At 37.6% G+C, this 18,675-nt stretch overlaps 2 protein-coding genes across 2 annotated transcripts in view; both read left to right on the forward strand.

Annotated features, from left to right (window-relative positions):
* The first annotated feature begins 33 nt into the window (after positions 1 to 33).
* Positions 34 to 6,342, forward strand: impa2 (inositol monophosphatase 2). Its single transcript, XM_079447716.1, has 8 exons — positions 34 to 301; positions 1,379 to 1,512; positions 2,103 to 2,207; positions 2,295 to 2,340; positions 2,432 to 2,540; positions 2,636 to 2,744; positions 2,917 to 3,068; positions 5,117 to 6,342. The coding sequence occupies exons 1-8, from the start codon at positions 242 to 244 to the stop codon at positions 5,245 to 5,247; spliced, it is 846 nt and encodes a 281-aa protein (XP_079303842.1). The 5' UTR covers positions 34 to 241; the 3' UTR covers positions 5,248 to 6,342.
* Positions 6,343 to 7,108: 766 nt separating this feature from the next.
* The window catches only part of piezo2a (piezo-type mechanosensitive ion channel component 2a), a 97,222-nt gene continuing 85,655 nt past the window's right edge, over positions 7,109 to 18,675 (forward strand). The window contains 1 exon segment of the mRNA XM_079447764.1: positions 7,109 to 7,631. Coding sequence (XP_079303890.1) covers positions 7,568 to 7,631 — 64 coding nt within the window. The 5' untranslated portion in view covers positions 7,109 to 7,567.

Genomic DNA, 18,675 nt, shown 5'->3' on the forward strand with positions numbered 1-18,675 from the left:
AGATGTTTTCCACGATGCTGATCCGGTAAACTTGATTGACGTTTCATTGTATTTTGCAGGTCGCAAACAAGACCCGTCGGCTCCGGTCATTAGATCAGAGCAGAGCCCCTCCGGTGAACGGAAACCGGACATCCGTGTACCGGGCGAGAGAGAATGATCGCGCGCTTTGAGATGATGATGCACTGAAGCGCTGCCCGTCGCTCCTCCATCACAAACGCTTTAACCGCGACGCGTCTCCGTCATGGAGGACTGGAGCGAGTGTTTGGATGTGGCCGTGCAGATCGCGCAGAGAGCGGGGCAGGTAACGCGATGACACGCTGAGATGCGACACGCTATTCGGTTCGTTCACGACATCCGATTAAACGACGACACGAGGATGTCCGGGAAGACCTTGTTTAAATCTATTATCTATAAATAGATGATAAATGGCCGCTATAAACAAACCGTTATGTTGACGTAACCTTGTATCAACACGTTGACATCTGAAAGTGCATCTCTGAACTGTATTAACGTATTGTAAGAGAGCTTCTGTGGCATATACGTGAAAGTGTCTTTGAGGTTGTACTATTGTACACATAATACGTAAAATATAAACACGTAAAATAACGGTCATATCGCACGTAATCGCCTGTCACGAAGTTAACTTCCTGTCTGTGTTTATTTTATATCAAATGTGTATTAATATTGATTTATATTAACCTTTCGTTCACAGTTGCGGAGGTCTACCTGAACGCAGTAATAACGTTTGTTTATGTTGTTGCCGCTGAAACCTTCATACAAACACTTCACTTAATATGACACAACAAACAAACAGGGAATAAATAAAAATAAAAACAATACATTACGTTTTTAATGTTATAGCACGATACACAGGTGAGTGTAACGTTACCACTACAAAATATAGAAAGTTACTGTATAATCTTGTATCATTCTTGTGAAGCACCTGGAGTTTCTTTACTATAGACCAGTTTGCAAGATGTAAACACTTTATTTATTTAATTGTATTTACTCTAAATGAGCAATCTTACATATATCTTGATACTTTGATTCGGTTGTAAGTGTTCTGGTTGTATTTTGTTCCGACGTTTGTCTAGTGTTCATAAACTAAAACGGGAAGTTCAAGATCAACGTTGTTTATGTTTATGAAGTGGTCTATAAAATAATCCTTATTAAAACACAGTGGCTGTGTAGTGTTATGGTGTTACATGGCAATATCACGAGACTAAATTATAACCGTATTTATTATGTATGTATGTATTGTATTGTATTGGGTCACTTCAATTAATGTCCTAAATACGGCATTACAGCAGTAATGCCCAAAAAACTAATGTTGGTGTAGACCTGTGGCAGTTGAAACAGTCTGTGGTGTTTCTGTCAGGTGGTTCAGTCGGCAGTGAAGCAGGAGAAACGTGTGAGGAGCAAAAGCACGCCCACAGACCTGGTGACAGAAGCTGACCATCAGGTGGAGGAGCTCATAATCTCCACGCTCAGGGAGAAATACCCCTCGCACAGGTACACCCAAACACACCTGACCTGAGCCAAAAGATGAGTGTCTTAAGATAAGCTTGTTTACTTTTGTGTGATTAAGTCTTACCCCACACAACCTGCTGTGTCTCCTTCGGTCAAGCTGTCCTTTCGTCACCTTTAGATGTTTACAATGAATCGAGAGAAAGGAATACAGAAAGTACTGTGGTGTTTTTTGTAGGAAGTTTTTGTGTGTGTGTCTGCCATTCTTTAATGATTAAAAATCTTTGAAAAAGTCTTACATACAGAAAATATTTAAATTGCCATTTAATAAAAAGTATACTGTATGCATTTTATTTTTGGAGACTTTAATCCAAAATGCCTTTCAATGGTGCATTCAATGTAAACTTTATATTTTATTAGTACGTACAGTATGTTTATTGGGGGATTGAACCCATGACCCCAAAAACCCGTAACTCAACCATAGTATTGCTTTTAAGTATACCGTAGGCATAGAAATATGTTTTTGTAATGCTTTTACTTCCTTTTCCCATTATACAGTCATATGGTATCATAACATTATGTTTGGTCCATGTTGACGTTCTGTTAACGATAGGATTTGATCTATTCTGTTTTAGGTTTATCGGTGAGGAGTCATCTGCCGCTGGGGTGAAGTGTGAACTGACCGACAGCCCCACTTGGATCATAGATCCCATAGATGGGACGTGTAATTTCGTGCACAGGTACAGCATACCTGTACATCTTCATTCGATTACCTGCTTTATAGTAAATCGCTGCATTTACAACACACAATACTAATCCGTTTGCAGTTTCCCCATGGTGGCAGTAAGTATCGGATTCGCCGTAAGGAAAGAGGTGAGAGGTTCAACTCGTCTGTAAAGTTTCTTCTCATTGTCTTAATGGGTATTTGTAATGTTCAATCGTCACAAGAATATCTGACCCTCAGCTGCAGCTTGGGGTCATATACCACTGCTTTGATGGGACGCTGTATACAGCGCGGAAAGGACACGGGGCGTTTTGCAATGGCGTTCGACTGCATGTTTCCAAAGAAAAGGGTCAGAGATGCTTGTTTGTGTTCGGTTTAAGAATTGCTATGTCAAATACAATAGCCTGTCATAACTAATTGCCTATGTTTCTATCTTTGCTTCAGATGTGTCCAAGGCTCTTATTTTAACAGAGATCGGTGCAAAGAGAGATCCCGCCACACTGGACATCTTTTTAGGAAATATGAAGAAACTGTTGAGCGCCCCCACTCACGGGTAAGACTTTCAAGTCTTTTCATATACATTGGCCGTACCTAAGTCTCTTGAATGACCGACAGATGTATTTTATCAGAGTTGGATAAGATGAATAGCCGTGACATTGTTAGCTTGTCCTACACATATGAACTGTGTCTGGTCTAATGTCCAAACCATGACCTTTGACCCACAGTGTGAGGATCATTGGCAGTTCAACACTAGCACTTTGTCATATAGCCAGTGGGGCGGCGGAGGCCTATTACCAGTACGGCCTGCACTGCTGGGACATCGCAGCGGCTGCTGTCATCATCAGGGAGGCGGGCGGCTGTGTTATTGACACCACAGGTTCGGCACATTTCTTCGGGGTCTGTTTATGTGTAGATATATACATTGGCGATAACAAGTAAGCCAGATATGCTTTCAATTCCCCTTCAGGTTTGATTAAACCATCAAAGTAGGATGTGTATGGTTCAAAATTACCAACAAGATGCGCTGTTTGCACTCACTGTGAATAGATACTACCAATAAGATATTTAGAGTCAAAATGTGTCAGGGGTTTATAGAAGTGTTGTGATCACAGAATTTAAATTTTCGGGTGAACGTTCCCTTTAACAAGATTTTTTATTTTTTTAGCAATAGGTCCTTTTTATTTTGCCAAACAATACAACAACAATCTTTTGCCTGATGCGTCCAGAAAACATGCTTGCCCACACAAACGCACAGTTACAATGGCAGTGTGTTCTGGGCGGTTGCCAAAGTGTTGCTGTGTTGTTGCTAGAATGTTCTGGGTAATTATTAAGAGGTTGTTAGGTTGTTCTGGGTCGTTGCTTACCTGCAAAATTAAAAACCCAACACTGATATTTTAGTTCAAACTGTAGATCTGACTAGGGTCCCTCTAACTCTGACCTCTTAGACCAGTGGTCTGAAACGTTTTTGTTAGTGTGCATCGCTTTGCGGCCCCCCAAACAAAAATATATAATCTTAAACTTTAAATTTTATTTAAACCAGAAACATTTTAAGCTATACAATGCTGGGAAATCAATTATTTGGGTTGGTGGCCTTATTTTTCTCAAATTGAATTACATATAATTTATGATAAATGTCTATGATTCATAAAATACCCCAAAATCTGGGCCCCCCCGGGTCCATCTTGGGGCACCCAGTTTGAGAACCACTGGCTTAGACAAAATCACCTTTAACAAGCTGTCATGACGTATCATTCATGTTCATATTACAAGCAGTGCTGTATAAATTATGCAGAATAAATTCCGTATGAAGACACAGCAATAGTGATGTTGCCCTGAAGTGTAATGTAAGATAAAGCCGCAGGAAAAATTAAGAGACCATTTCAAAATCAGTCTGATTTGAAAATGTACTATTTATAGGTGTTTTACCACTAACTTTTTTTTCAGAAAATGAAAACTGGAGAAACTGATGATCTGGATTCAAACCTCAATTACTGCAAAGAAAGATCATTTCACTTTTAAGCAATACAACAGCAATATCTGTTTATGTATTTAGGAAAAGTTTACGGTTATTTTGTGTGTGATAACCTTGATTTGCATCATAGACTCAAAGCATGACAAGACACATAAAAACTTTCACGTTTCTGTTGGATGACTTTATGTCTCTCCTGAGATTTGTTTTTTTTGCAATTCAACAGACACTGGACTGGAATGGCCACAATACTTCTAAATACTTTGGAATGGTCTCTTGTTTTCTTTCCGCCGTTTATTTTGATATAACAGTAGGTTCATTTTTAAGATATTGAACATTTAATGCTATCATATATTGTGTTTTAATTTATTATCATTAGAAAATCCTCTATATACAGTAAATGACTCTTAATTTAAATTAAATTCTGTTTCTACACGCTTTCTTATACACGTTCTAATGATTTTCGATATCTCAGGTGGTTGCAGATTTTTTTCTGAAGTGTGTGTGTAAGTGCTTGTGTTTGTGAAAGAATGTGGAGTGTGCGCTGCGGTGGGACGGCTTCAAGGCACGCCTATGTGTGAGTCTGCACAAAGAAGCTTTGTTGGGGAGGCGAGTTAGGTCATGATCACGTGATCACAGAGCGAAAGATAGGGTGGTGGTGAGGGGTCCTGTGAGAAATATCAATGCCATAAAGCCACAGCACGAGATTTTCTGTTATAAAGCTGATGTAGTGTTGCGTACAGTGGGCTTATTGTAATTATGCCCAGACTGTCATCCTACATTTAAGCGAGTGTTTTACTAGCTCGAAACAAAGTGATCTCAATGAAAAGGGAAGAAATAGGTCAATATCTTAAGAAACGTTGCTGTGAAGTTTAAAACGAGCACTTTCTAAATGGGACATCTATATCAGTGTGTGTGCATTTACTCTCATTGCTCTTTTGTTTCTGTCCTCCTAGGGGGCCCGCTGGACATCATGTCCAGACGTGTGGTGGCCGCTGGGACACGTGAGATAGCAGATTATGTTGTTAAACAACTGCAGCCTATAAACTACGGCCGTGATGACAGCGATCCAGACGCCCTGGCCTGAGTGCCATCGGGACCTCCGACCCCATTCTAAGCCTTTTACCTCAAAATACGCAATCCTGCCACATTACATCTACATTGTCTTTTTAATGCAACAATCACTTTTTTATGTTTTTATGATTTAACATCAAACAGTTCGTTACTGGTCACATTAAACTCTCACGGCATGCGTTTCAGTACAACCATATTTCACATTTTTCCTTATAATTTATTACATTGTTTCATTCATGGCAACACAAGTGACAGATCTTCATACGTGTTTGATTCATGATTTTTGGATGCCTTGAAATTGCAGACAATGCCAAATTCAACCATTTACCTACTGTATAAAAAACCATTCGATGAAATGATTGAATACTACATAATATAGATCAATGCAAAATTAACATGTTATAATCTGACGAAAATCTATCGTGAACATTTAATCGTAGGTAATACATTTAAGGAAGTCATTGATATCAACATGGTCAGTAAATTGGTATATTACAGTATGCAAATACACGCAGCTAACATGGATCTTTACTCGGGAATTTGTAATGAAAGTTGTTAGTTATACTGAGTAAGATCATGACCCCTGGTTTTACCAAGCGTGTTCTGATCTGTAATTCATTATTTACAAAGAAATAAAAAAAGATTTACTCATATACACGAGCTGAGGGACACTCTTAAAAATAAAGGTCACAGCGATGCCACAGAAAATATATTTTTTGCCTTTTAACAATCTGAAGAACCTTTTTTTCACCACAAAGAAACTTTTGTGAGACAGAAAGGTTCTTCGGATGTTAAATGTTCTTTGTGGAACCAAAAAGGTTCTTGTATGGTATCGTGATGCACCTTTATAGCCACCTTAAAACACAGAAACAGTGACAGCTGCGGTTTTAACCTGTAATTCACTTCTTATGTCCATGGAATAATATAAAATAGCCTAGATGATCTAACAGACAACAGTATGACAGTCTTACAAATACAAATTGGATGTTTATTTTTCACTGACAGTTTTATTTCAATACTTCCTCCTGCGGTGAGCTAAATAAAATTCAGTTTTTAATCCTTGTGTGAATAACATTCCAGTTGTATAAAAATAAAAGGCAAACGCATCAAAATGAATGCTGTCCGGTCATTATTCAGTAATGACTGAATGAGCAAACGTGTCTTGTTTCAAAATAGGACAATATACAATAGACTGTAGATACTAGCAAGAAGCATATGGTCATTCGGTTTACAGTGGAAATACGTAGCCAGCAGGTGGCGATGCAGCCACTAAAATACTTTATTTATTGATGTTGTTTGTTTATTTATTTATTTACTTAAAAGAAATACATCTAGAGTTGACATATTTCAACATAAAAACATTATTTTCATATAAAATAATACAAAAAAACATTTGTTTATAGTTTATGTAACATTTTTGTAGCATTGTTAATGTTTTTAAATGTTTCTTAAAATACACAGCCATTCATTGTTACGGAAAAACTTTTTCAGTTTCATTTCACACCCTGAAAACAACAAACTTTTTAAAGGTCCCCTTTTACAGTATCATCACATCCGTTTTATATAGGCGTCTATTAGCTGAACGTGTGTTTATATTAAAACCAAAGCACACGTATATGAGTTACTGTACCTGACCAAGCGTAGCGCGCGCGGTATGGAGGAGCAGCCTCCACCCCTTTCTCCTCCTTGCTGATCCAAACTCCAGCCCTCCATCTGTACTTGACTCCTGAATGGTGGAGTCATTTGTCAATTGTACAGGGTGGTCCTACAAGTCCGTTCATTGAGGAGGAGGAAAACGCGTCCAGATGCGTGTGAGCGCACAGCTGTAGCTGCGTAAAAGCGTGCGTAAAACTGCTCCAAAACCGAGAAAGAACACCTCGTGCCTTCTGCGCAACGTTCACTTGACTTTAAAACTCACTGAGGATTTGGATATGTCACCCCACCGAGTTTAGAAGAAAATCTAGCAAACTTGGGAACGAATGAATGTGCAACTTGTTGAAGTTATGTAGAGCGTCCGGAGCGAATATTTACTCGTGAAGCAGCACCATGATCTCTCCTGTCAACAGGTAAGAAGACAAACCTGGCACGCAATCCTTTGGGTTTGGAATGAAACTTCACCAGGACATGTTTGAGAGGAACTGAGGGACCCGTGCTGTCCATATAAACCGATTTTGAGGATTATCTGAGGTTCTCCGTCATACGATTATCATGAGGACTGAAGTTTTGAAATAAGACTCGCACGACCGGAGAAGATCATGTCCTTAGAGAAAGAGTGGACTTGAAGAGTGCTAAAGCAGAATTGTGAGTCGGTGGATCTCAGCTGAAGTGTGATCATGGCCTCAGAGGTGGTGTGCGGACTCATGTTCAGATTACTTCTGCCAGTTTGTCTCGCTGCAGGTAAGTGTTCATAAACAATAACTCATGATGTTTAGTACAAATTCATATAATAATTCCGTTCATATTAAAGCATAAAAATATAAACGGTATCCTATAATCCCGCAATTTGTCTTATTTCTTGTTTTCTTGTTTATTTTGTATAATACGTTAGTTATTTAAATAATATTATAATAATTCACTGGTATTATTATGCGAAGTATATAGAAATATAACTACTGTTGAGCTTTTTATTAATTAAAATAATAATACAAATGTTCATATATTCTAATATCATCGTTTTTCTTATATCATTATTATTATTGGGTTCGTTAATACTGTTTTACATTGGATTAGATCCAAATATATGTATGTATATTTTGTCTATATATATTTATATTTTATAGCATTTTGATCAAATAATTCCTTACATGCATTGTCCACAATTGGTTGCGCTTGTTTGTACATATATTGCACCGTTTTGCGCTTGTATGTACATATATTGCACCTAAGTGATAGTTCCTCCAAAAATGTCATTTCAAAACTGTATGTCTTTCTTATGCAGAACACAAAAGAAGATATTTTGAAAGACAAATCCTAACCAAACAATGCTGGTCAACAATTAACTTCCCTTGTATGAACACAAAACCATTTAGACAATTATTCTAAATGTCATATGTTGTGTTCCACAAAAGAAAGAGTCACATACAAGTTTTGCATGGATGAATAAATGATTACAGAATTTCTACTTCATTCAAAAAAGTTACCATATGGGGAGCAGATTGTCAATAAATGTAATATAATCAATAAGTAAAGGACACATATTTTGTACACTATAATTGATACGGCCAAACGCAATCCTAGAAGCTCCTAAAAGTTTTAAAGTAGGCCTAGCGTATAGAGTGTTCATTCACGTATAGAGTGATTAATGAGTAAAGTAATCAGGTCTTGAGTCAAGGTCTTGAGGTTAAGAAGTCTGTAGGGGCCAGTCAAAGATCTGACACATTACAGGCTATACAATCTATCCTTTGATTGATTTGCTGATAGATTGATAAACCGTTCTCTTGGCCCCTCTAGTCAAAATGTCAATACATAATCCACAAAAGCATTCGCATTATTATTCGTTTGTGTTAATGTTTTCTGTGTGAATTTATTTCATATTTAAAAATCTCTGTCATCACATAAAACACAGCGAAGGAGTAATGCTGTGACTGAAAACAGGCTGTCACAAGCACCATCCGTGTGTGCAATATCAGAGAGACGTACGGCAGAGCTTCTGTCTATCATCACCGTCCGTCTCTTCCTGCCTCTCCCTTTCTCCGCTCTGGTTTTCCCCTCCACAGTGTTGTTGCCAGTGAGATCAAATGCAGGAGCGCTTTTTTACAACCTCAATTGTCACAAGAAACACCGTCTTTTGGAAACACAATCTGTAAAGCTCCTCTGTGTCGAGATAGTCTTTTGAACATCTGCTCGCTCACAATCTGTGAGATTTGTTTTTTCAGATAGCGAGGGCTTGATCTTCTTAAGCCTCCTACCACAAACTTACAGTAAAGATCTCTGCTTTCCCACAACCTAAACCAAGTGGGACAGCCCGTTCTTCAATAACACCCAAAATATTTGTCTTTTCTGGTATCCGAGCGTCGATCTGAGCAGGTGGAATAGTCTGTCTACCCTCTTTTACATAAGACAGAAGCTCTGTTCCAAGTGAACTGCTTACCTAGAAAGCATTTCAAGGCCTCTTGTTGTCCAAGTTTTTCAGAAACCTCAGATGTTCAAATATGTTAGGATATGGTATAAAAATTTACTTTTTAAATGATTGAATGCTGTATTGTAAAAGTTGACAAGCACTGTTAATACTTGGTTAGATATTTCCAAACCCCAGTGACAAATATGAGGGCTCACAAGAAGAGAAATCAAGTATATCAAAGACAAATATTAACTGCACTTTATTTGTACATTTGTATTTATGTATAAAATTTGTTTAGCTGTAACTTACAAAAATAAGTTGAAATGACTTTTTTTAAAGCAATTTGATCGTACATCCAAAAAATAATGAAGCAAAACTTATTTACGGTGTATAAATACACAATTTCATATGGAACAGTAAGTTTCAGGTCTTTCATCTGATTGGACGAAAGGTGTTTCAAGAGTGCTCTGTTTTATATCATTCTGCCATTATAACCATTGAAGAGATTACAAGCACTTATCCATTTCTTCAGCAGACATTTCAAGGTAAACGCACACTGTAATTTGATTTAGCCAATATTTGTTTAGGCTATGAATCGATTGTGCAGAGTATTGTGTTGTTAGCTCTTAAACTCTGCTGGTGAAGATACACTTATGAGGTTACATGACGGATTGGATGCTGCCTTACAAGGCAGTTGTTTATGTAGACAGTGAGACAGCTTTTGGTTTCTTTCCATTTTTCTTCATTTTAATCAAACTTTTTTAAAACGATCAATATGAAGTCAAGCACATACGCATACCAAAGTGATTCCTGTAAACTTTTGACCTCTACCGTCGAGCTTTAGTGTTGGACGGTAACTAAGGCGAGTTGTTTTCATCCATAGCAAAATATTTAATTGCAGTTTTCTCTTTGAGGAAATGTTTTGTTTGCTTGTATGCGGGAAGTAAACAGCAATAATTCAGGTTTACGGGGCTTTTCATGTCGTGCATAAAGACGCGAGTCTACACGCACCAGACTGTTTGACCTTCATGTGGAATTAGAAACTATCATAAAGAACCCACCCGAAAACCAAACCCTCCGGCATCAGTTGGGGAAAATTGGTTCTCTTCATATATAGGCATCTCTTAAGAACACAAATGCAGACAAGAATTTGTCTCAATAAAGTGCTAGATTGCACAAAAATGTAAATTCTGAAATCATTTACTCACCCTCTAGTTAAAATGTTGTTAACTGGCACCCATTCGCTTGCATTGGTTTTGTGTCTATACAATAGAGGTGAATGGGTGCCGGCACTGTTGTGTTACCAACTTTCTTGAAAATATCTTATTTTGTGTTCTGATTACGAAAGAAAGTCAAACAGGTTTGAAATGACAAGAGGGTGAGTAAATGGTGACAGTATTTACATATTTGAACTTCACTTTAGGGGCTGTGTCCACGGAGGCCAGGTCCTCCGGTGTACGGCGTGTTTTTTCAATTGATTCCAATGGAAAGGCAGCGTTTTTGATTCCAATAGAAACACAGTTTTTGCTGGCGTTTTTTACCACGCTCAGCGCCGGCGTTCGACCGTGCGCCCAGAGTAGAAAAATGCTCAGCTTGGGGCAGAACGCTGCATTTTCAGCCGAGCTCCTGCCATTTTCAGCCGCGTAAAAGCGCCTCAGTGGACATAGCCCCTTAAAGCCAGTCTGTCAGAATTCAGGTAGCTGGATATAATAATGTGTATAGTTTGCTTTGGCATGACACTATTTGACCACAAAGATCTTTAGTACCATTTTGCGAATGTTGTGAATGTTACGTTTGAGAATAAGAGAAAATGAGTTGTATCTAGAAACAGTTTTTGGGGCCTAGAACACTATAAAGATGTTTCTGTGTGAGTCTTTCTCTGTTCTGGGTTCAATCTTTGATTTGAAGGTGGCTGAACTATAGTGTTTTGTCCGACAGCTTTTTATCCCACTTGGAGTCAAAAGAGCTCGTACCGTAATTCAGAACACACTGTACACAGTGATGGTCTCACTACTTCCCTTCTCCTCTAAATGGCCCCTCATGAAGTCGCAGTGAGTCAGTACACTTACTTGACCCAGTGCCCTTTACCTCAATTCTACTGCAAGTTTTTTTAGGATATTTTTTGGATGTTTACCGGTGTTTTTGTTGGTTTGGACTTCAAAAGAACAGCCATGGTTGATGCCACCTTATCTGATCCCATCTTCAACATGTCTGCTGGTGTAGTGTAATCTGTCAATCACTCACTATTGAGGGGTTATAGTTGTTCATGATGGTCCAGAGAACTTTTTAAATCCTAAATCATGCTCCATTTAGTCATGGCTTAGTCAGACGGCTTCACTGATGCTTTTTTCTTCGTCTTCAAGGCCCTTTGTGTCTGATTCCAGGTGGGGTGCCACCCTAGACACCAGACAAAAGCTCTCAGGATTAAAGGAACCACAAGTCAAGATGTCTTGAAGAATCTGCTGAAAATGCCCCTGCTAGCAGGATTTCTTCTGCAAAGCAATTGGAGTGATTTGAAGCACAGTCCACAGTTTTGCTTGAGCGGGACCAAACAGATGACTGTGATGTTAATCATGTCTTCAAAGGAGACACTCAAGATATGAATTTACAGTCTTTTTAATGTGTTTCAAAAATGGTCACAATGGTGCTTAACATCAGATCTCACATCACAGTCACTCAGTAAATTTGTTTTAAAGCTTCCCGCAATGAAGTCATGACTGGATCTCTCCCTCGGTTGCATTTAATTAGGCTCTACATCATATACATTACACCATATCTTTCCAATGAGAGTCATCATATACAGAGAAGTTTGAAACAGCCCGAAGCCGTTTTGAAATGCGTTTTGATCACCCATGTGGACCTTAAGGGTGTTGCTTTTTTGCGTCCCGTGCTGCATAGTGGGACTATTCATACGGGTTTATCTTAACCGTTTCCTGTCTCTAATCGGACAGCTCGCCTTATGAAATACATGCAACTACTTGAAAGGACCTTTTGTGCACCGTCGGCCGACCAAAAAGCAGAACTCCGAGTTTTTCTCACCCTGGCAATTAAAGAGAGGCTGCCAAAACTGGCCCTGCTGTACATCTCACATCGAAGTGCTGATGTTCATAGAAACAAAGAGCTCAGGTGGAGCTCTTACGGTATATATTTTTGGCAGGAGACCGGCACTGTGGCTCTTTCATAATACAAAGGTTTTGTTTTACCAACGAACTACAAAACTAAACTAAACAAAACCACATTTTTTATGATATTTGTGAAAGGATTGAAATTACATTTTAAAATAAATGTTGTAGGACAGGGCCTGAACTGGGGGGCTGACAATTAAAATCATAAAAAATGAAATGCTTATTATTAAATACTTACTAAAAACGTATTTGTATTATATCTATTAAATAATGATCTGTTATTTATTACAAAAAACTATGCACGCAATGAACTTTTATTAAAAATTCCAGTCCACTTAAAATAATAATCTGAGACCATTGGTAAAAACTTGCTCATTCAATTGTTTTTTTATTGTGTCAATTCTGAGCAATACAATTTTAATAATTATATCAGCGACCCAAATTAAAAAGTTTCATTCGATTTAAAAAGCGTGAAAAGTGTTAAAATTGCCTTGAAGCACTATTCAAGCTGGCATGACTTTCACAATTTTGTGCTAAACCTGATAATTCTAGGAAATAAACATTGAAATAATGCAAAACCATCAATATTTCTTCTTGATTTAATGAAAACTATGCAAATGTGCTAATATTTCTTTTTTATTTAATGTGGTAATGTCCCTTGTTATAATGTTTTTCCTGTATTAAAACCCCTAACACTTTATTTCTAAGTTTATATGACATTTTTAATGCTTCATTTTCAATTTGGACCCTAGCAGTTTTGATCCCAAATCTTGATGTCTAAAGGAAACGTCAATGTTATTTGTGAATATCCCATATCCAGTTTACCTATTTTTTAAATCTGTGACTAAACATCTCAACAAGTTTTTAGTGATACTTCAGGAGTATAAACAGTGTTTCCTCTGGTTCACCTGAGAGTCATGATGTGAGATGTGAGCTCTGTTGGTTGGAGGAGGTTGTACAGCTGACTGGGGCAGGTGCGGAGCTGCTTTTGTTTGTGGATGGTGTGAAGTGATGAGCGGACACTGAAGGTTACCGATTCACTGCTGCTGTAGCCTGGGCTGCAGTGAATGATGTACGAAACCTTTCATTTGCAGACTAAACAAACATCCCTGCTAGAACCTTCACCGTTTGCTTGTACACTGTTGTTTTGTGAATGGTGCGTTATTTAAATAAAAGAGACAGTAGCTTCTTGCTTTTGTTTCAATGTTCTCAATTTTAAGACTCCTTCAAACTATTTATCGTCGGGAAGTTATGTTTTATCTGGATTTGCAAGACTGAATTAGGGTCTTGGCATAACATTATCATCTAACCCAATGTACTGTATACGTTGACGGAGGAACATTTACCGATTTATGTTTAAATAAATAATATTTTGCTGGGCGATTGGCATACTAGACAAATAACTGTTTGATCATGCTAGTGTCGATCAGGTAGGCCTTTGTTCATCGTATCTATCCATGATTTCATTTACAAATCCTCCAGTGACTTTTTAGTGCAAACCATTAGCCCAAATTACGCAAATAGCCACAGCTCTATGTATATGTACTGTATATAGTTCTCTGACGCTGTCTCTTCTGCTTCAATAGAAATGGAAATTATGCTTGTAAATCTATTTAAACATGTTTTAATATTGTAATTATAGAGCAGTCACTGAACACCCTGACATATTTGGCACCAAATCCAAAACAATTAGCATTAAATATTATAGTTTGCCCAAATATCATAATTAAATCCAAAGGAATCATATATTTCACTGTGGATATGATCGACTCACACTCTTATTGTGGTTTCTTATAAATGTGATGAGTCAGTCTATTCAATGAGCTTTTTATTTGTGCTCTTTTCGTTAGTCATATGCGGTAGGATATTGAGTTACGAGCAAGATGGGTCCTGCGCTTTCAGTCAGTTTGTGCCAATGATGATGGAAGTGACAGTCACAGATATATTGTTTGTGGAAACATAGCATAATTACTGTTGAAACTAGTAACTTTGTATTAGCACCTATTGCTCTTTTGTGACATATCGCTTATTGCTCCCTGAACTCTTTGTAAGGCGCTTTGGATAAAAGCATCTGCTAAATGACTAAATGTAAATTTACTTTTTATTTCCAAAGAGTTTTTTAACCACCAGGTTAAAGGTTCAGTTAGTAATATCTAGCGGCAAGGTTGTGAATTGCAACCAATGGCTCACTCCACCCCTTCCCTTTCGAAACACTACGATGGCTGACAGATCATGGCGAATTACATGCAAGGGGACCCACGGTGTGTTTAGATAGAAATAGCTCATTCTAAGGTAATAAAATCATAACGCTTTATTGTGTAAGCTCTTTATACACCACTGAACACATAGCTATGCATATTGTATTGCATTTCTATCAATAGATCCTCCCAAACATTACACACTGGACCTTTAAATTGAAAAACCTAGGATTCAGACTTATGACCTGGTTAAAGAAGTGAGGAACGTTTGTGTGTGGGTTTGAGAGAGAGAGAGAGAGAGAGAGAATCAGCAGGGGAACATGGTTTTGATAAACACATGCACATACAGTATTTCTGCCTGTGGTTTCTGTTCTTTTAAACTCTCATAAATTCCCCAGCATCAATGAACTGACACATTTATGTTTGACATTAATGTTTAGTTCTTATATAAAATTTGGTATTTGGGGTATTTTTAATGTTTTTTGGGTATATTTTTGTCAACTTTGGTATAAATTCAATGTCAACATCTGTGTTATTTAGGTTGGGTGTAAAAGTGTGCGCCAGGAATGTTGGGACCTGTAGTTCCCGCAGCTAACCAAATAAAAAACTTCTGCCTTTGGGGCCAAATGTCAAAATGTATTCATACTTCCATTCACCATGCCTAACATTATAAGAACACTGCATCTTGCTAGAAAAAAGTACACTTTATTTGAATACATATTGCTTTGGAAATTCAGTATTGGTATTGAAAACATACAATACAAGCAATAATGTTTTATTTTTTCATGAATCATTGAAAACACATGTATGGGACATCAGGATACAAATTTGATCAATTCCCAAATACAGTTTTGTGGCTTTTAACATGTCTGTTAGCTTCAGACAGCACCTTCACTAGACTTCATGGGGTCTGAGTTTAAATGAGCCCCCATACACTCAGCAGATGAGTTTAGCGGGCCCCTATCAACACACAGCCTCAGCCAGTGGTCCGGGTTTTTCGCCCATCTCATGGTGGTCCTGGCTTGAGACCTTGTATAGTGTATAGTGCACAGTTTGTGTTCTCGCAAAACTAGCTATTAACACATCAAGTATGTAAATATTTTGCAGCCTTTATTCCTGATGTCCAGACCGATGACTCATCGTGCACTCAAATGTGTATTTATGAGAATTTTGAGAATGTTCCCTATTTAATAGATGATTTCATTATTCAATTCAATGTTATTTATAAAGCACTTTTCACAATGTGCATTGTTCCAAAGCAGCTTTACAGTGGAAAATAAGAAAAACTGAAAAGGCAAAACACACAGTGCATGGTGTTTATAGAACAAGCAAGATCTTTCTACCAAATAATATCTAATAAAAGCAGTCTCCCAGGTGAGCAGGCCAAGGAACTGTGGCGAGGAACCCAAACTACAATGATAAATAAATGGAGAAAAAAACCTTGGGAGAAACCAGTCTCAACCGGGAGGGCCAGGTCCCCTCTGACATGTCACAGCTGCACTCAGGATATGTGTGCATGTGTTAAAGCGAGAGAGTCTATAAGTTGAAAAACAGGACCTTTAAATAGTATTTTATGTATTTGTGAATAGATAAATGCATTATAAATGTTTACAAGAACAAAAAGCTTAAGATACTAAAGTACATTAAAAAAACATTACAATGCAACATCTACAGTAGGCATATATACACACATATACTCACATATACTGTATAAAAGATGTGATCTTGTATCAGGCCGCTTATTTTATATTTTAATATATGTATTGTAGGCTCTGTGGCTTTAGCGGAATGCCCTCTTAATAGAAGTCTGATAATTAATATTTGTAAATAAACCAAACTTCTGACAACATGCAGACAGCAAATGTAATGTAACAATTAAAATGCTATATAACAATTAAAATCATAAACAGAAAACACAGTTACTTACTAAATTGGCCTTTCCGTGACATTGTCACCTTTTCACTTTCATACCAGAACTACTTCTATCTTTAAAAATGTCCCAATTAAAACATTGTTCATTACAAAATGTGAACCTGCCTGTCAAAACCCAGCAAATGTCCTTCATGAATTCATCCTATGGAATATTCTGTGAAATTATAATAATATCTTCAATATTGACTGAATAATGCCAAAATCTTACTGAAATGAATGCTTGAAATTTATCTTTGATGCTTTTTGTCTAAACATCAATTTAATTATAAGATATTAACCTGGGTTTCACGGGATCACAAATGTTTACATGCTGACCAATAATGCTAATGCTAAATGTTGATAAAAGCGTTATGGTTAATAAAATATCACAAACCTGGTTGAAGGTTGGAGACGTACATCAAACAGTAAACAGGCTGACGGATACAAATGCTTTGCTATTTGCTGCATTTTGTTTATCGTTGTGTGTCCATTTATCTGCTCTGCGTGACTGCACTACTGTTGTTAAAATAAGCAAGTGTTTGCTCTTCTTCATGTGGCGCGGAGCGGAAAGGGTTAAAAGAATGCGCGTTTGGCGCTAAATAAAGATATTAAGAGGATATAGCGGTTCATAAATGTTCCCGTGAGCGTGTGTGATTCTTCGTTGTGAAGACGCACGGCTCAATTAAAACAACCTTAAAAGTCAAAAGTTTTAAATGGTTTATTAGGCTGTCTCGCGGTCCGGCTGGAACGAAGCAAAGGTCCGCGGTCCGCCTATTGAGGATGACTGATATACAGGCTTTAAGTAAAGTGACTGTAAAGCAAGAAGTGACGTGACTCTTGAAATGTGCCTCCCACACAAACTCCAGTGACAATAAGATCTAAAGATCACTGTTATGCTGGGCATGGGCCTGGACCCCATTATCAAATGGTTAGCGGTTTGTCTGCTGTTTTGGATATTTTCATTTCTGGCTTTTAGCTTGGGTGAGTGACTCATTAAATCAAAGGTCTTAGTGGTCTGTCTGGCTGCCAGAAGGGTTTGAGATTTTCTCAAACATTGTTTAAACACAGAAGCCCACAGCACTCGAGGGCACGGCCAGTGAGGAAGCGCCCAGGCTACTCTGACTCACACGCAAACTAAAGGCCACTATTGAGCAACTGAAATGCTGCAAATGAAGTCAAATTCAGTCGGCTGACTTTCAACGTCTTTGAAACACTACATTTCAACAAATCTGATGTCCAAATCTTTTGAAAATCTTGATTTTTCCTCACTTATTAGGCAAACGATGTCAAAATAACTCGCATCTTAGTCACTACCATATTTACCCAGATGAACTTCTTTGTGTTTATTTTGAACCATAACATGCAATTTGTAACGCTCCCTTGCCGCCTAGGTAGTGATCACACGAGACCTGACAGAAACAAACTGCATAATACAAAGAATCCTTCTGAATCCAGAACAAACACGCCTTTCAAAAACCGAACTCAAGCGTGAAATGAATGGTTGCTAGATTAACACTTTCACATGTCAGATTTTTGCTAAACCTTTATAGGAAGATTAAGCTATTGTTTACTCTTGTTTGCTTTAGTTACAGGTGTGGGTTCACATTTAAATGACCAGTTTGTTAAACTAACAAGACGTGCACACTTGGAGAAAAACAATAATACTTGATTAGAGGCATTTGTTTGAAAAGGAATTTGTAAAAGTTATGTGGCGTTTATTTGAAAACCCCCCAAAAAGTTTGAAAGAGTCGATTATTAAGACTCGACTAAAAGTGAAATATATTAAAGTCGGCCTTGTAAATATGAACAAAGCACACAGTTTAGAGTCAGATGGAAATCCCCACACCATGAATACATTCTTATTCTTTACAAAGTTATAGTGTATTCATTGTTTCAATGTAATTGTTTTGTTTATTTCTTGATAAGGACCTTGGTGTTGCTAGTGTTAGGATCTACCAGCTACAGTAGACCTTTCTTTGTTCTTTGTATTTTTGGTCATTTGACATATATATTATATACTGTATAATAACCAAAACATTTATATGGAAACATTACCATACCATAAAACAATCTTTAAAGCATATTAAAAGCTCAAATGCGTGTCCACCAGTTTACACACAATCTTGATAGTTAAATATTTGCATTTT

The sequence above is a fragment of the Barbatula barbatula genome (assembly GCF_947034865.1).
Source record: "Barbatula barbatula genome assembly, chromosome: 23".
Taxonomy (NCBI): Eukaryota; Metazoa; Chordata; class Actinopteri; order Cypriniformes; family Nemacheilidae; genus Barbatula; species Barbatula barbatula.

What these genes read in the sequence shown, in the direction of transcription:
- impa2 (XM_079447716.1), top strand. Translation starts at nt 242, where the DNA reads ATGGAGGACTGGAGCGAGTGTTTGGATGTGGCCGTGCAGATCGCGCAG. An exon ending in ACGTGTAATTTCGTGCACAG is followed by an intron (nt 2,208 to 2,294) that starts GTACAGCATACC and finishes ATCCGTTTGCAG; the next exon opens with TTTCCCCATGGTGGCAGTAA. An exon ending in GCATGTTTCCAAAGAAAAGG is followed by an intron (nt 2,541 to 2,635) that starts GTCAGAGATGCT and finishes TCTTTGCTTCAG; the next exon opens with ATGTGTCCAAGGCTCTTATT.